General features: G+C 39.5%; 5 protein-coding genes and 1 non-coding gene across 6 annotated transcripts; 3 read left to right on the forward strand and 3 right to left on the reverse strand.

Annotated features, from left to right (window-relative positions):
• Nucleotides 1-71: 71 nt before the first annotated feature.
• On the reverse strand, nt 72-2,536 carry LOC108853431 (low-temperature-induced 65 kDa protein). Its single transcript, XM_018626842.2, has 5 exons — nt 2,382-2,536; nt 2,083-2,295; nt 1,590-1,997; nt 681-1,514; nt 72-590 (listed from the first exon to the last, which is right to left on the reverse strand). The coding sequence occupies exons 1-5, from the start codon at nt 2,458-2,460 to the stop codon at nt 490-492; spliced, it is 1,635 nt and encodes a 544-aa protein (XP_018482344.1). The 5' UTR covers nt 2,461-2,536; the 3' UTR covers nt 72-489.
• Nucleotides 267-348, forward strand: TRNAS-UGA (transfer RNA serine (anticodon UGA)). Its single transcript has one exon. It is a non-coding gene; the product is annotated as a tRNA-Ser (tRNA).
• A 393-nt stretch (nt 2,537-2,929) lies between the features above and the next one.
• On the forward strand, nt 2,930-4,936 carry LOC108848475 (transmembrane ascorbate ferrireductase 1). The gene is made up of 4 exons (XM_018621849.2): nt 2,930-3,227; nt 3,917-3,965; nt 4,101-4,300; nt 4,433-4,936. The coding sequence occupies exons 1-4, from the start codon at nt 3,084-3,086 to the stop codon at nt 4,745-4,747; spliced, it is 708 nt and encodes a 235-aa protein (XP_018477351.1). The 5' UTR covers nt 2,930-3,083; the 3' UTR covers nt 4,748-4,936.
• Nucleotides 4,937-5,008: 72 nt separating this feature from the next.
• Nucleotides 5,009-6,190, reverse strand: LOC108852961 (transcription factor LAF1). Its single transcript, XM_018626431.2, has 3 exons — nt 6,038-6,190; nt 5,808-5,937; nt 5,009-5,733 (listed from the first exon to the last, which is right to left on the reverse strand). Exons 1-3 carry the CDS (start codon nt 6,174-6,176, stop codon nt 5,208-5,210), a joined length of 795 nt encoding a protein of 264 aa, XP_018481933.1. The 5' UTR covers nt 6,177-6,190; the 3' UTR covers nt 5,009-5,207.
• A 1,370-nt stretch (nt 6,191-7,560) lies between these two features.
• LOC108849783 (pre-mRNA cleavage factor Im 25 kDa subunit 2) lies at nt 7,561-9,612 on the reverse strand. The gene is made up of 7 exons (XM_018623387.2): nt 9,374-9,612; nt 8,983-9,028; nt 8,797-8,890; nt 8,627-8,700; nt 8,240-8,326; nt 8,050-8,160; nt 7,561-7,957 (listed from the first exon to the last, which is right to left on the reverse strand). Exons 1-7 carry the CDS (start codon nt 9,490-9,492, stop codon nt 7,886-7,888), a joined length of 603 nt encoding a protein of 200 aa, XP_018478889.1. The 5' UTR covers nt 9,493-9,612; the 3' UTR covers nt 7,561-7,885.
• Nucleotides 9,613-9,823: 211 nt separating this feature from the next.
• Nucleotides 9,824-14,984, forward strand: LOC108851483 (DNA mismatch repair protein MSH3). The gene is made up of 12 exons (XM_018624920.2): nt 9,824-10,882; nt 11,043-11,237; nt 11,381-11,545; nt 11,648-11,746; nt 11,960-12,211; nt 12,610-12,864; nt 13,008-13,139; nt 13,420-13,680; nt 13,765-13,836; nt 13,932-14,081; nt 14,181-14,645; nt 14,760-14,984. Exons 1-12 carry the CDS (start codon nt 9,938-9,940, stop codon nt 14,883-14,885), a joined length of 3,117 nt encoding a protein of 1,038 aa, XP_018480422.1. The 5' UTR covers nt 9,824-9,937; the 3' UTR covers nt 14,886-14,984.
• The last annotated feature ends 1,025 nt before the right edge of the window (nt 14,985-16,009 follow it).

The following is a 16,009-nucleotide window of genomic DNA, read 5'->3' on the forward strand; positions in this document are numbered from 1 at the left end:
TCCCTTTTGTAAACATATTCTTATGAAATGTTAAAAACATGTTTTCATGAAAATATAGCCTGGAAGTTGGAGGTTGAAAGTTGAAACCATCTATAGCTTGTTTGTGATAACGTCTCAAAGCAAAGCTAACTTGTGCAACTTCTCGAATAAGAAAGAAACTTTCAAAAAGAAGAAAACTTCTCAAATAAGAAACAGAACTACGCTGTAACCATTTTCCAACGACATGAAAATATCCTTAATTGATCAAGGATGCATTTTCACACGAAGTCGATATGTCCGAGTGGTTAAGGAGACAGACTTGAAATCTGTTGGGCTTCGCCCGCGCAGGTTCGAACCCTGCTGTCGACGCATTTTTTATTGAAAGTGAGTAGTTTTGCATTATGAACCCAGAAACTTGTACCATATTAAAGAAGACATGGATCAAACCAGAAACACATTGTGATAGAAAAGCATGAACACACCCCACACATTTTGAAAGCGAAGCAAATCTCAATTTTCTTGGAACTTCTTCTGCACAGGCACAGACCCCCGCTTCTCACCGCTGCGTTGACCCGCTCCCTCTGCTCCCGAACCGGAAAATCCCATATTCCCTAACCACCGGTACACCAAAACCAGAAGTCAACGCTAAAATCTATAAACGCGATTTTCAACGGTGAAGATTAAAGAAAAAAAAACGTTACCAATAGTGGCGCCAACAGACTGTGAAGAGTCTTGAACAGACTCTGTAGACTTTTGCGTCACTTCCTCCGTCGTACCGGAGATCCACGAAGTAACAGCTCCTTTCAGCTTATCCACCATCCCTCCTTCGCCTTCCTCTGCATACCTTTCACCGTATTTGATCGCTCCTTCCGAATTCTCATCGGGGAATCCCCCTAGCCTTTCCTCCACCTCCTTAGATTGCGTCACTGTCCCCTTCTTGGGAGCCGCCGAGAGATGAAGTTTCTCGGCGACCACTTCCGACAAAGCCTTGTCTTCCTCCCCTGGACTCAGTTTCTCCGCTACGTATTCTTTTGCAGAGACGCCCTTGTCCTGGCCTTGATGGGTCAAGGGTAACTTCGTCATCACGTTAGCTCCCGTCTCTTTGACCTTCTCGTAAACCTTGCTCCCGTATCCTTCCCCGGAGCTCGGAGTTTCAGCTCCTAAGCGGCTCTCGTGGCTATGGTTCCCACCTTCCTCGGAGTATCCGAGCTTCGAAGCTACGGCGTTCTTGGCAGCAGCAGCTTTATCCGCCACGACTGAAGTCACTGATGCGATCTTGTCGGTGTAGCTGCTCTGATCCGGCTGACCTCCCCTCTGTTGTTCAAAACGTTCAGGGTTCTGTTTAGTTTGAGTTCCTGTCGGAAAGTCTTTACCAAAAGCAGCTCCTGACTTCGCATCTAAGTCATGTTCTCTCTCAAACCCGTGTCTTCTCTCAGGCAGATCTCTTCCATGACCTAGTTGATCATCATCACCACCTGTTCCTTTCAGCCTCGCGAGAGCCGCGATAGTCTGCGCTGCTCCAACTTCCCCACCAGCTGAGAGATACAAAAAACGAAACGGATCAAAAACCTAAATTTAAAACCCTAAAACGTGGGAGACAAGCTATTTACCTTTTCCGGTGGGATCAGTGACTTTGGACTGATAATTCGACATCCCTTTACCTGGAGCAGACTGGTCTTCCTCCAATCCTCTGTCTCTACGATGTTCACCTGGAACAAACGTCCTAGTGACATCTTCTGTTGAAGAGAGTAGAGACACGGGAGTGTTTTGCGGTGTCATCGTAGAAACGCCTATTCTTTTTTCTACTTTCTCCGACACACCACCGGAGGGTCTTACAGGATGAGGCAGAGCTCCATGGCCGTGAGAGGCATTGGGGGCTCGCAATGGTTCAAAACCTCTGCTTGGCTCAGAGACTTTAGTGTGGGAAGTGGTGGACACGACTGGGAAAGCCTTTGTCCCTGGAGGAACTAACTCCTCCTTCATCGGATCATGACTACTATGATGAGCTTTTCCTCGTGCTGCAAGAAACAAAAAATCCAATCAGCCAGTGTTAATACCAAAACATAAACTGAAGTAATGCAAGGGAAGGGATGATGGACCGACCTGGTGCACCACCATGAACTTGTTGGCCTACGTCGTAATCTTCAGTATCTTCCTCGTCTAGATCGTGATCGTCGGGGATGTGTTGCTGTTTTCCACGATCATGTTCATCATGACCATGACCATGTCCATGTTTAGTAAGAACATTCTTTATCTTCTTTGCCTTTTCCTTCACTTTCTTTATAACTTTTGATGGTCCTTTCTGCCCTTCTTCCTCTGCGTCCACACACATAGAAAACATTGATTCATTAATAACCAACGGGGACGAAAAAAGTAATATTTCTGAAAATTAGAGTGTTCACCTGGATGGTGAATCTTGATTGGTTCCTCTGCTTGATGATGATGACCATGAGCACGCTGCAACTGCGCTTGTGAATCCATTATCCGATTCTCTTTTTCTCTGCAATCAAATTGTTTTCTGTGAGAATCTGAAAGAGTTTGTTGAAAGGTTTATACAGAGTAGAGTGATAGAGGAGGACGGCGCATGTGTCCTCTGTATTTTCTACCAGGAACTGCTACGTGTCACTCACCGCCACGTAGCGGGCTGTTGAGTTCTGTACGTGGCTGTCTTGGATGTAATCATTATCCGGGAAGCAGTCATCAGTGTAACTTCTCTTACAAGTTAAAAGTTCACGTTAATAGACCTTTTTGGGCTAAGCCCATTTGGAAATGTGTAGTTGGGCCTGAAAACAAGATCCAGTAAGCTCTAGGGTTTGGTGGTAGAAGAACAGACACGAAAGCGCGGGGGTTGGATGCAGCTAACCACAACATCCACGTGGTTACCTCTGATTAGTTTATCCACTTAACTGCCCACGGAAATACACGTCTGAATATAAAAATCGAAAGGGGATCGCGGCGACCACGTGGTTGGTTTATCCGGGTCATCTCATAGGTTGAAGCTTTTTTTGTTCCCACAACCATCGAGATTAATCTGACAACAGAAGTAGAAGAAGAGGAGAGAAAAAGACAAGAACAAGAAAAAAAGGAAACAAAAGAGTTCAGTTATGGCTGTCGGGATTAACGCGATGCCGGTGACGTTTGCGGCCCACGCGCTGGCTGTAATAGCGGCGATTATGGTTCTTGTTTGGAATATCAGCTACAGAGGTGGTCTTGCTTGGGAAGCTGAAAACAAGAATCTCATATTTAATGTATGCTTTCTTTCTTTGATCTCTTTTCCGATTTACTTTAAACTCTCTTTGTGTCTGCGTTGACTTTCTGACTTTCTTGACCATTGTTCTGATTGTTGTGTGTAGTTTTTACTTATCAAATTGATTTCGATTCTGAGTTTTTGTTTCATATGATACTTGTGTTTTTTCTACAAAGTTCAAACTTTATCCATTTCTTAGTACTGTTTGTCTGTTTGTGAGTGACTGGCTTTCTGTGATGGAGAAGTCTCTTTCCGTTTCAATTCTTGATTTTTTTTTTGTTTGATTTTTAAAGTGAGGGTTTTGATAGTTTGTCAGATAACTTTGATTTTAGGAGCAATAATCATCTGGTGTGTCCCATGTACTTGAATAAGAATTTTGTTACCGATGATGTGCCTTATCCATGAGTGTACAGTTTTGTTGCAGTGTATGTACTAAAGATGATGTTTGGTCTCTATTGACAGTTTGATTGATGGTATAAAGAAAATGTAAATAACTTTTGACTTTTCAATCTTGTTTTTAAAGTTTCATTTATTTTTTTGTTGTTGAGAGGAAAAGATTGTAAACATCCAAAATAAACATGATGTTTTACCTGAGTAACCATTGAATCAAAACATGACTTATGTTCAATTGTATTATTAATTTTAGCCATTTCAAATTGTGTTCTGACACACTTGCTATATCTGATCCAGCTGCATCCTGTTCTGATGCTCATTGGATTTGTAATCTTGGGAGGAGAAGGTAAACTTAACATCATCTTTTTTTAACAAAGAGAAAACATTGTATTATTTACTAAAATGGATTTGTCTTGCTGTTGATGATCACTTCATAGAAAAAGACTACATAAAAATGTGTTTTTGAAATTGGAAAATGCAGCAATTATAAGTTACAAATCGCTTCCCTTGGAGAAACCGGTGAAGAAGCTGATCCATCTTATTCTCCATGCCATTGCTCTGGCTCTTGGGATCTGGGGAATCTGCGCAGCCTTCAAGAACCACAATGAAAGTGGCATCCCTAACCTCTACAGCCTCCATTCTTGGATTGGTATTGGTGTCATTTCTCTTTATGCCTTCCAGGTAAATGCCATAGCCTTTTGCATCTATTAGACCTTTCTATTTATAGAAAGTCAATTCTTTTTCTCGGGTTTGTTTACATTTTGTTCCTGACCAGAGAAAGATTGAAACAAAAATGTGTTTTGAACTTTGCAGTGGGTGTACAGCTTCGCAGTGTTCTTCTTCCCAGGAGGGTCACCGAATCTGAGAAGCGGTTTGCTTCCGTGGCACGCAATTCTAGGCCTATTTGTTTATATTCTTGCGGTTGGGAACGCAGCTTTAGGGTTTCTGGAGAAGCTGACTTTCCTGGAGAGTGGTGCTAAGCTTGACAAGTACGGTCCAGAAGCGTTTCTTGTGAACTTCACAGCCATCGTCACCATTCTCTTTGGTGCCTTAGTGGTGCTCACTGCTTCTGCTAAGTCTCCCTCCTCCATTGATGATGCTGACAACTACAGCTACTCTGCTATATGAAAACGCTTTGTACATTTCCGCAGTTCCTCGCATATCTTTTGTTGCTCCTTGGTGCTATCAAAAGAAAAGATCATATTCTTATTTGATGTATTTGTAGTGAAAAACACTTTGTGTTTGTGGTTTCGCTGATTATGAGTTTGCTACTTCTGATGTGTAAAATCTTCAGTAATATTATTGAAAATTGCAACAGTTCTTGCTTATATTTTCATATTGCCATTTAACACTTTGTAACTGTAGTTAGCTCTAGTTAAGTTAACTGTTTTGGGCATGTGATAGTGAGGTAACCGTTTTATTATGTCAAAGCACTTTTAGAAGAAATAAAAACATGTTTTCATATTTTTTTTCACTTTATAAATTTGATTTACATTGTTCTAGACTTGGTTTACATTGTTGTTGATGACAAAAAGAAATAATCAGAAGAATTACAATCTGAGTCGTCTCTATCAATATTCTGCTCCTTTTACCTCCACTTAGAGCCAAACACAACGTCGTTAAGACTCCAGTTGCTGCTGTTGTCCATCACCATCTCATTGTAAGGGAACCGATTAACATCACCTGGTTCTTCGTAATCTGAGGCAGGTCCTTGAATAGTTTGAGTTTGGTTGTGGTTAGACTCGGTCAAATCAGAGGAATGATCAAAGTGAGGATCTGAGGAAGAAAACCACTCGGAGAAGAAAAGCGTTGGAATCTCAGGAGGACCAGAAGAGCATGGATAGTTGTTCTTGTTGTTGTTGTCAAGGCTTTCTTGCGATGGAGATGAAGGTGACTTCTCTGGAGGTGTCTGGAAGGAGATGACGTGACTCGAGATCAAAGTTTTGGGATTTCTTTTCCCGCAAGCAACGAGTGATTCAGAAGAAGTGGACATAGATGATGTTGCATGTTGAAGCCTCTGAGACTTGAGCCATCTCTTCTTCAGATGAGAGTGCCAATAGTTCTTTATCTCATTGTCTGTTCTCCCCGGTAAGTACTTCGCAATCCGCGACCACCTAATCACACTCTTCACTCTTTAGTATCTGCTGAAATAAGAAGGTTAGGTCTTTAGGTTAGGGTTATTTCTTACTTGTTACCCAAGGAAGAGTGAAAATTCATTATAATCTCTTCTTCTTCTGCATTAATCATATCCCTCTTTAACCCTGGTCTTAGGTAATTAATCCATCTTAATCTGCAGCTCTTCCCATTCCTTTGTAACCCTTTTCAAATAAACCCCACAAAACAAAAACAAAATTGGCTAAAACTATTTTGAGAAAAGAAGAACTAATAACGAAAAATATTAGAGAGAGAGAGAGAGACCAGCTTTGATGGGAACAGTGGTCCAGCAAGAATGACCATGAGAGAGGATGAAACTCCTTAGCTTCTCGTCTTCTTCAGGTGACCAGAACCCTTTCCTCTGTCTCTGCTTTGGTCTCTCCCCAGCTTTCGTCTTCACCATTTCTCAATCCTGTTTATGCTAGAAGACTGTATTATTATTATTATGATTGAGATAAACATATATATCACCAAAGGTCGACAGATAGAGTTAGCATACTTAATGTTAAGAAAGGACCAAATGGGTCTGCTTAGAATAAAAAGAAAAATGGCTCGTATAGTACTAAACGTATGTCTAGTAGACCCACATAAATTTTTAGGATATTTATGTGTGAATTTCGTACTGTATGCATTTGTATAAGCATTGAGCAGAAAAGTCATAATGGTTATGCAAGGATGGGTTAGGTGTAGCAAAAGTCTGCTGGGACAAAATTAAATTATTGATGCATATAGTGTGTGTATAGGTTTCAACTCAAAAAATTTTAAGTTACAACGTATTTTAAGATATGTGATTCCTTCATGCTTATAATTCATATCCAGAAATATCTCTGAATGTTGGCAAAAATTCACTGATTCTAGAACTGAATTGAATCTCAATGCACCAATAAATTTTTACATAGGGTTATGCATTATGAAAAGTGTTTTTAGTAGATGATATTTCTTAAAAGAAAAACCAATACCAAGTTTTGAGGTACTATAAATATGGATCAAATGAGTTGTAAATTTTAGCAACAAAAAAAAAGAGTTGTAAATTATTCATTCACATAATCAATATAAAATTTAAAATGAATGTTTACTTCAATCGTGTTTCTTTCTCAAATTTCTTTGGTTTTAAAGGTTCGCGTTTACTTACAATTACCCACTTCTTTCTTTAGATCACTTATAACTCAGTGGATGGAATAATCTATCTGGTTCAATGCAATGATTGTGAATGATGAAACAATGATTGTGGATAATCATTCAATCTGTTGAGGGAAGTGTCTTTTTAGTAAATCATCAATAGAAAGTAGACAAACTGGATTTGCGAGACCAAGAACTTGGAATAATATTTTTAAGTTTATCAGCAAGATATATCTATTAAAATTTTAAGTTGGCTACAAAATTTTGTATGTAATTTGTAGTCAAGTCAACATTGAGCTCCTATTTGCTGCAAGAAATTTGTTGTATAGTTTATTCCTCTCACGTTTTTGTATTTCTTGATAATAGAACAAGAAGTATTACATTTACACCAACAAGTGGACCAGTTATATGGTTTATCTGAGGAATATTGTTAACTTTTGCAATGTTAATTACTTATGTCCCCATCTAAATGAGCTGTTGCTAATTTTCAAATGATCTGACTTTGGTTTTTACTTGTTGGCTCTATTGTCCTGTGGAAAGTGATGAAGGATGAACTTTGTACTCTTGTAGACCAGTGGCCACATCTAATGTTTTATGACTTATGACGATATTGTTAAGTCATCCGAGTGATCAATCTTTATTTGGAATAGTCCCATAAGATTTGCTGATTAACAAACATATAGCTAAGCGTAATGATCCAACAATGTAGTTTTAACATGTCCTAGCTTGTGTTTCATATATTCATAGCACTAAAGTAAAAAAAAAGTCAAACACATGTTTCACGGGTAGACAAGACATTAGCCAAATAAGGAAGAACTTTTTGTCCTGAAACTTGAATGAAACGGTTCCTCATAACCCCAACAAGTCTAATGTAACAAACCCACACGCATCATCCAGAAGTCGGTTCTCTAAAACTGGTAGCTATATCTCTCTACCGTGCCTAATTGACCTTGATCATCTGATAGGTTTCTTGTTCTTGAACAGTGAGTAGAATCACGAACTAATCATGTTGAAATGGAATCTGGATAGCTGTTGAGGAATGGTCGATATAACTGGTCCATATCTCTGTCACAGGAAAAATAATAATAGGGTTAGAGATTTGGGATAAGACCCATTTCTAAAGGTTGATACTGGACGTTGACAAAGAAAACAAAAACCTGAACATTGTCATAGAGTTCAAACAAAGGGACGGCCAAGAGTTTCAAGTTTTTGGGCACTGCAAAGTACTCTTTCTCAGACAAGTGAACAATGTAGAGTCTCTTGCATTCCTGCCATTCCCAAAAAAAGAGAGATGTAAACAAAACCTACTCAGGAGAAGAGTAAAAACAGGAACTTTTGTGAAGCTACCTTTGGTTTGGTGATGTGAGGAGGGCAATACGGGTACATCATGGTTTCAAAGTTTGGACGCCACCATGTCGCAACACATTCTCCTACCTGTTAAAGGAAAAAAGCCATCGACGAACTATGGGGATCAGGGACAGTCACAGAGCGATATACGTAGACATGTGTACTGTGGACTAGTGACAAAGTCTTATTTTTCATGTAATAGGCATATTACTAGACTGCTAAAGTGTTATAAGTTATAACCAAAAGGTTCCTACTTAGAACGGCTTCTCGATCGCATTAAGAGTAAGCACATACCACAACGACTTAGTTCTTTGTAAGGAATATATCATTTACCTAATATTCTGGTAACTATCAGTTAAAGGAAAAGAGAGGAAACGAGAATAGCACCTTCCAGTCAGGTACAAAACCAGCCGAATTGCCTCCAAGCTTACTGGTCAACTTTCTCTTCAGTCCTTCGACTTCTGCAAGACATAACATCAAAAAATGAAGCAGCAAAGAAAAAATCACAGCAGTATAGAAAAGAGAGTAATAATAACAAGATGGGTTGCTGCATATACCGTTTTCTCCAGGCTTTAGGCGTCCACCTGGAAGTTTGCAGAACGTGTTACCAATTTGCAGGAGAAGTATATGAGGATGGTTGTGTTCTTGTACCTGAAAAAGGGTTGATCAGCCAAAAGGTATTAATTAAGACCAATCTAGTCGACACATAATCTCAATAAACAGCTCGAAAAGGAACACATTACCAGAAGAATCCCTTCAACGCTAGTCCTCATGCCCTCTTTCATATAGCTGCAACAAAACCACCATCAATAAAAAAAACAAGAAAGAGATATACTTCAGACTCCAACAATGCCTTGAGTTTTAGAACTTATATAACTCCAGACTAGAAAATGATAATTGATCCTGGAGAAAAGAATGAGACTTTTCGACGGAATTACAAAACAAAAAGTGTTGTATAACACGCTGTACAGTAATTGTAGATCTTCTTAACGATAGTCATCAGCAAGAACGTAGGTAGGTAGTCGTTTACGAAAACAGCAAGATCATGTAAAGGCCGGAGCTTTCTTCTAGGTTTCATCTAAGTTCAGCAGTACCTACTAGAAGAAAGCCAAGAGGAAAGAGATGGAATCGTACTTGACTTTCATACGAGCGAGTCTGTCGGCGACGGAGGTGTCCTTCTCCAGCTTCGGTTCTTTAGTTCCGAAGCTGTAGTTCGAGAGAGGGTACGTGTTCACCACCTGAGACATCGCCATCTCCCTCTCTGTATCGATCTGTATTGATCTCGGCGGCGACGGAGTAATGGACCGGAGTAATCTCGACGGAGAGGTTAATACGACGCCGTATCAACTACAACTTCTAGAGTCGCCTTCTATGCTCGGGAAAAAAACGACACCGTATCATATAAAAACCATCGATGGCCCATTAGAGAATCGGGCCAGAATTTAAAAGGCACAATTTAATCTCGTCGGAGAACTAAAGACACCGTATCCACTACGATTTGTCACGTACTATCCACGATAGGCCCATTTAAATATCAGGCCCAGAAGAACCTCCTCATACTTCATCACTCAGCTAACACTTCTGCAGACTACTATCCAGCAGCAACCTTAGAAAGCGCGCGAAAATTGGCAACCAACGAATCGCCACAGCCCCACGACCTTTCCATTTCTCTGCTACAAACGCTTAGTAATAGTAACTATGGGCAAGCAGAAACAGCAGGTGATTTCTCGATTCTTCGCTCCCAAACCCAAACCCTCACCACCCCCGCCGCCGAATCCGAAATCCAATCCCGTCCCCTCATCATCATCTACACCGTCGCCGACAAAGATCTCCGCCACCGTCTCCTTCTCCCCCTCCAAACGCAAGCTTCTCTCCGACCATCTCGCCGCGGCCTCTCCCAATAAGAAGCCTAAACTATCTCCCCACACTCAAAACCCCACACCCGATCCTAATCTTCACCGAAGGTTCCTCCAGAGGTTTCTAGAACCTTCACCACCGGAGGAACAATCTATCCCCACCACAACATCTTCGATCAAGTACACGCCGTTGGAGAAGCAGGTGGTGGAGCTGAAGAGGAAGCACCCGGACGTGATTCTGATGGTGGAAGTCGGTTACAGGTACAGATTCTTCGGAGAGGACGCCGAGATAGCGGCACGTGTGTTGGGTATATACGCTCACGTGGATCACAGTTTCATGACCGCGAGCGTGCCGACGTTTCGACTCAATGTCCACGTGAGGAGGCTGGTGAACGCAGGGTATAAGGTTGGTGTGGTGAAGCAGACTGAGACTGCAGCTATTAAGTCCCACGGCGCGAACCGGACCGGTCCGTTTTTCCGTGGACTATCGGCTTTGTACACTAAGGCCACGCTCGAAGCGGCTGAGGATATAAGTGGTGGCTGTGCTGGTGAAGAAGGTTTTGGTGGTGGTCAGAGTAATTTCTTGGTTTGCGTTGTAGATGAGAGAGTTAACACGGAAGGTTTTGATGTTAGAGTTGGTGTTGTTGGTGTTGAGATTTCGACTGGTGAAGTTGTTTATGGAGAGTTTAATGATAATTTCATGAGGAGTGGGTTAGAGGCTGTGGTTTTGAGCTTATCTCCAGCTGAGTTGTTGCTTGGCCTGCCTCTTTCACAGCAAACGGAGAAGGTAGATTAATATTTTGTATGAGAATCAACGTTACTTTTTCAAGAATTGTTTGCTTCTTGATGAACTGTTTGACAAGAATCTTTGTCTGCATGAAAATTTTACTATATGGGTTGGCCAATGTATGTACTGATGAATGCTAGCTTGGGTCTTTGTTTGGCAGTTTCTGTTGGCACATGCTGGACCTACTTCAAACGTTCGAGTGGAACGTGCCTCATTGGATCGTCTCCGCAATGGTAGTAGTGCAGTAGATGAGATTGTTTCATTATATGAAGATCTCACTGCAAGAAACCTAGCAGATGATAAAGAAAATAAGGTGGAGGTTGCTGAACAGAAAACATCTGGCTTGACGGTTCATGTATGGCATTTGAATTCCTAAAAACTTGCATTTCTAATTATGTTGAAGATGCTTTGTTAACGCTAAATGTTTCAAGAACTTTTTCAGTAAAGTTAGTTGCTTGCTGCAGTCCTGCTAATTTTTTTGCTTTGTTGATGGTGCAGACAATTATGAACATGCCACATCTGACTGTTCAAGCCCTTGCCCTGACACTGCGCCATCTCAAACAGTTTGGATTTGAAAGGATCCTTTTCGAGGGAGCTTCATTTCGCTCTTTGTCAAACACTACAGAGATGACTCTCTCAGCCAATACATTGCAACAATTGGAGGTACTTTCAGCTTTATTTGTGATATTCAGTAAAAATATTAAGACTCCAGTTTTTCTTAAGTATATCAGAGATTCTCTTAAAACCAGCTCGTCTCTTTTTCAGGTTGTAAGAAACAATTTAGATGGATCCCAGTCTGGATCCTTATTCCATAATATGAATCAGACTCTTACGGTATATGGTTCCAGGCTTCTTAGACACTGGGTAAGACTCATTTTCTTTTCTTCTTAGCTTTGGCACAAAAGGCTTTTTGTAAGGATAAACCACATTGCTGTCTTATTATAACAAAGTAATAAGATTTTACCCCCATCTTTCAGTTCTTGAAGGGACATAGATTTTTTTTATACGTACCTTTCAGAAACAGAGCCTTGATGGACTTTTCGATGATCATGATTTGTGAACACTTTCATTCCACAGGTGACTCATCCTCTTTGCGACAGAAATTTGATATCTGCTCGCCTTGATGCTGTTTCTGAGATTGTTGCCTGCATGGGATCTCCTAGTTCCTCCCAGGTCAGCGATGATTTAGATGAAGAAAGTTCTAAGAGAAAAATGGTACAACCTGAGTTTTATCATGTGCTCTCCTCAGTATTGACAGCTTTGTCTAGATCACCTGATATTCAACGTGGAATAACAAGAATTTTTCATCGAACTGCTAAAGCCACAGAGGTGAAACTTGACTTGTCCTTTACCCTCTTATATTCCTGACATATAGTGCAATACTGTCATAATTTTTCTGCTGAGGAAGTACAAAGCGCACCATTTATGTTGACTAATCATAAAACTCTTTCTGAAGTAAGTTGGCTAACAATAAAGAGTATTGGTATCTTTGTGATATCTAGTCCAACAAAAAAATACTGCTGCATAGTAATCGCATCTGACAGAAATTGTTCAGGATCATATCCTCTTTCCTCACAATGATATTCTTTTTTTTTATAGTCATATGTAGAGCTATAAATGTCAATGGGCCAAAGCATTTGTTTGTTCTTAGATTATCTTGTTTAGCTCTTTGTTTACCACTCTTCCTCACCAAAGGCCTGAGAGTACTTAACTTTCTGGGTGAAAAGTTCATTGCAGTTATCGAAGCTATTTTACTTGCGGGGAAGCAACTTCAACGCCTTGGCATAAATCAAGTTGGTGAAACGAGGAGTATGCAATTCGCAACTGTGCGGTCTTCTTTTTTGAGAAAATTGATTTCTGTTGTTTCGTCCCCTGCTGTGGTTGACAATGCCGCGAAACTTCTCTCTACCCTGAATAAGGAAGGGGCTGCTCGAGGAGACTTGCTCGACATACTAATCACTTCCAACGACCAATTTCCTGAGGTTTGTATACCATTAATCGCTGCTCTCCTTATGTTATGTTTTCTGCAGCATATAGCTCCTTAACATTTATTTGAATTCATCAATCTATTTTCCAGTGGTGATTTTATGTTTCATAACTAGATTGTGTTATTTACTATGTGCAGCTTGCTGAAGCTCGCCAAGCAGTTCTAACTGTCAGGGAAAGGCTAGATTCCTTGATAGTTTCATATCAAAAGAAGCTTGCAAATCGAAATTTGCAATTTCTTGAAGTATCTGGGATCACGCATTTAATAGAGGTACTCTCCAGAGAATTGATAGTTTCTGAGATGATGCTAGTGCAGCTTTTTTAATTCATTTTGAAACTGCACCTAAACGGTTACCTCAAAAGCATCTTAATGTAATCTGGAAGAGAAAAGTTTTAAGAAGGAAGCTTGTGTTAATTTGATTTCGTGCACATTTCCACTAGACACAGCTACTGAACCTAATATCTTCTTTCTACCAAGTATAAATCATCATTTTTAAAGTTATGGACATTTGTTTCTGATCTGAAGCTAATGATTTCTTTCTCTGATACAGGTGCCCGTTGATGCCAAGGTTCCTATGAATTGGGTGAAAGTAAATAGCACCAAAAAGACTATTCGATATCATCCCCCAGAAATAGTAGCTGGACTGGACGAACTAGCTCTCGCTACTGAACATCTTGCTATAGTGAACCGAGCTTCATGGGATAGTTTTCTCAAAAGTTTTGCTAGATACTATACTGATTTTCAGGCTGCTGTTCAAGCTCTTGCTACGCTGGACTGTTTGCACTCCCTCGCAACTCTATCTAGAAATAAGGTTTACCAAAGGAACAAAACCCAAAAAAATTCTTGACGTCACTGCTTTCAATTTTAACTTTGTCTTCTTTTTTCCCTTTTGCAGAACTATATTTGTCCTTTGTTTGTGGATGACTGTGAACCAGTTGAGATAAACATACAGTCTGGTCGTCATCCTGTATGCTTCTGATCTCACGTGTTATTCTTTTCCCTCCCTATTACTTAATTAAGTTGGGAATATATTGTTCATTTAATTTTCAAAAAACTTCGCAGGTTCTGGAGACTATATTACAAGATAACTTCGTCCCAAATGACACAAGCTTGCATGCAGAAGGGGAATATTGCCAGATTATCACTGGGCCTAACATGGGAGGAAAGAGCTGCTATATCCGTCAGGTTGCTTTAATTTCCATAATGGCTCAGGTAACACGGAGATTAACAGTACAAGCTTATGATTTTTTTGTATATCTCTTGCATCTGTTGAATGGCAAATGATTCTTGTTGTTCCCTTTGCTTTCCCAGGTTGGTTCCTTTGTACCAGCTTCATTCGCCAAGTTGCACGTTCTTGATGGTGTTTTCACTCGGATGGGTGCTACAGACAGTATCCAGCACGGCCGAAGTACTTTTCTAGAAGAGTTAAGTGAAGCCTCGCACATAATCAGAACCTGCTCTTCACGTTCGCTAGTTATAATCGATGAGCTTGGAAGAGGCACTAGCACACATGACGGTGTAGCCATTGCATATGCAACATTACAGCATCTCTTAATAGAAAAGAGATGTTTGCTTCTGTTTGTCACGCATTACCCTGAAATAGCTGAGATCAGTAATAGTCACCCGGTTTCTGCTGGTACATACCATGTCTCGTATCTGACATCACAGAAGGATAATAATGGTGATTGTGATCATGATGATGTGACCTACCTATATAAACTTGTGCGTGGCCTTTGCAGCAGGAGCTTTGGTTTTAAGGTTGCTCAGCTTGCCCAGGTAAACTCCGTCTCAACTAAGTTCATATCGTCACATAAAGATGTTTAAGATGATTAGCGAAGGCATTTTAGTCCGCTCATGGAAGCTGATCTCCACATCTATGTTTGACTGCAGATACCTCCATCATGTATACGTCGAGCCATTACCATGGCTGCAAATTTGGAAGCTGAGGTACGTGCAAGAGAGAGAAATACAGTTAGCAGCATAAAGCATCTCATGGAGACACCGCGGGAGTTATAAAATTTAAAATACATGAATTACTGAATTGTATAAATACCTCAACTCTTCTCTAGTTTTGTATAATCTAAGCTCGTAAGAATTATCTAAAATAATAAGAAATCTTCTTAAGTGATAAAAAAAAAGTTTTTTTCTTCATAAAATCATAAATATTTGAATCACTGTAATTTTTATTCCTGGTTTCTCTCGCACCACCATTGATGGAAACTCAGTTGCAATATCTCCATGTCAATTAATCATTGGAACCTCAAGAAATCAATGAAACCTGACCGATTAGACCATTAATTTGAAGTGGTAATTCCATTGAGAAATCCAGTGAAAATGTTTGTGCATTTTTGTTTCTCATAATTTCTTATTAGGTTTTTGCAAATGGATACAATTTTTTAACTAAAAATGATACAAAGTATCCTCAAATCCATTTTCAACTTTCTTTTTAAATATTATTCAATTTTGAATAACACAGAAGATTCCAAGTGATATTAAATGATTTCACATAAATTCCACATTCAATAACATTTGATTTGAAAAAAATTTATTTAAAATCATCATTTCAATAACATGGATTTGAAAAAATCTCAAAACTTTCTAAAATCTTTAGTTGAATACACCATGAATTACACCCCTACATCTTTTTTAAGTGACTTGTTGGCAGACCTGAGATCTGCTCTCTTCAAAGACAGCAACCCTTTAAAATCATTGGAGTCTTTAAAACGTGGTTGGAAGATTGCAGAAGATTTATTAACAAAATCATAAAGATCATAAGACTAAGACCCACTGCATCAGCAACAATGCAAGGTTTTGATAACACTGCTTGGATTTCAAACTGTAATTATTGGTATAATGGGTTAGAAATTATATTTTCACAAAAATAAATTAAAATATACATACATGAATTACTTACGGCACGAAAGTTATAAAATTTAAAATAATATTGTATATGTATCTAATATTTATTTTAAAAACTGCATATAAATTTACAAAACCTTCAATTTATATGTATAGAAAAGTTTAATTTTTAATATATATACAATTTGTGACAACTTATATACTTCCTCTGTTTTATAATCTAAGTTGGTTTTGGTTAAATCACAAAAATAAGAAAATTATCACTCTTCAAAAAGTATCAT

This window comes from Raphanus sativus, chromosome 4 (genome assembly GCF_000801105.2).
Source record: "Raphanus sativus cultivar WK10039 chromosome 4, ASM80110v3, whole genome shotgun sequence".
NCBI lineage: Eukaryota > Viridiplantae > Streptophyta > Magnoliopsida > Brassicales > Brassicaceae > Raphanus > Raphanus sativus.

Excerpts from the sequence above, each read along its gene's own strand:
- LOC108853431 (XM_018626842.2), bottom strand. The coding sequence starts at position 2,460 with ATGGATTCACAAGCGCAGTTGCAGCGTGCTCATGGTCATCATCATCAA. Across the intron at positions 1,515-1,589 it reads CACTGATCCCACCGGAAAAG|CTGGTGGGGAAGTTGGAGCA; the intron begins GTAAATAGCTTG and ends TGTATCTCTCAG. Across the intron at positions 591-680 it reads GTCTGTTGGCGCCACTATTG|GGAATATGGGATTTTCCGGT; the intron begins GTAACGTTTTTT and ends ACCGGTGGTTAG.
- LOC108848475 (XM_018621849.2), top strand. The coding sequence starts at position 3,084 with ATGGCTGTCGGGATTAACGCGATGCCGGTGACGTTTGCGGCCCACGCG. Across the intron at positions 3,966-4,100 it reads TGTAATCTTGGGAGGAGAAG|CAATTATAAGTTACAAATCG; the intron begins GTAAACTTAACA and ends TGGAAAATGCAG. Across the intron at positions 4,301-4,432 it reads TTTCTCTTTATGCCTTCCAG|TGGGTGTACAGCTTCGCAGT; the intron begins GTAAATGCCATA and ends TGAACTTTGCAG.
- LOC108852961 (XM_018626431.2), bottom strand. The coding sequence starts at position 6,176 with ATGGTGAAGACGAAAGCTGGGGAGAGACCAAAGCAGAGACAGAGGAAA. Across the intron at positions 5,938-6,037 it reads CACTGTTCCCATCAAAGCTG|GGTTACAAAGGAATGGGAAG; the intron begins GTCTCTCTCTCT and ends TTATTTGAAAAG. Across the intron at positions 5,734-5,807 it reads CACTCTTCCTTGGGTAACAA|GTGGTCGCGGATTGCGAAGT; the intron begins GTAAGAAATAAC and ends GAGTGTGATTAG.
- LOC108849783 (XM_018623387.2), bottom strand. The coding sequence starts at position 9,492 with ATGGCGATGTCTCAGGTGGTGAACACGTACCCTCTCTCGAACTACAGC. Across the intron at positions 9,029-9,373 it reads CTCGCTCGTATGAAAGTCAA|CTATATGAAAGAGGGCATGA; the intron begins GTACGATTCCAT and ends GTTTTGTTGCAG. Across the intron at positions 8,161-8,239 it reads CTCACATCACCAAACCAAAG|GAATGCAAGAGACTCTACAT; the intron begins GTAGCTTCACAA and ends TGGGAATGGCAG.
- LOC108851483 (XM_018624920.2), top strand. The coding sequence starts at position 9,938 with ATGGGCAAGCAGAAACAGCAGGTGATTTCTCGATTCTTCGCTCCCAAA. Across the intron at positions 10,883-11,042 it reads TTTCACAGCAAACGGAGAAG|TTTCTGTTGGCACATGCTGG; the intron begins GTAGATTAATAT and ends TTTGTTTGGCAG. Across the intron at positions 11,546-11,647 it reads ATACATTGCAACAATTGGAG|GTTGTAAGAAACAATTTAGA; the intron begins GTACTTTCAGCT and ends TCTCTTTTTCAG.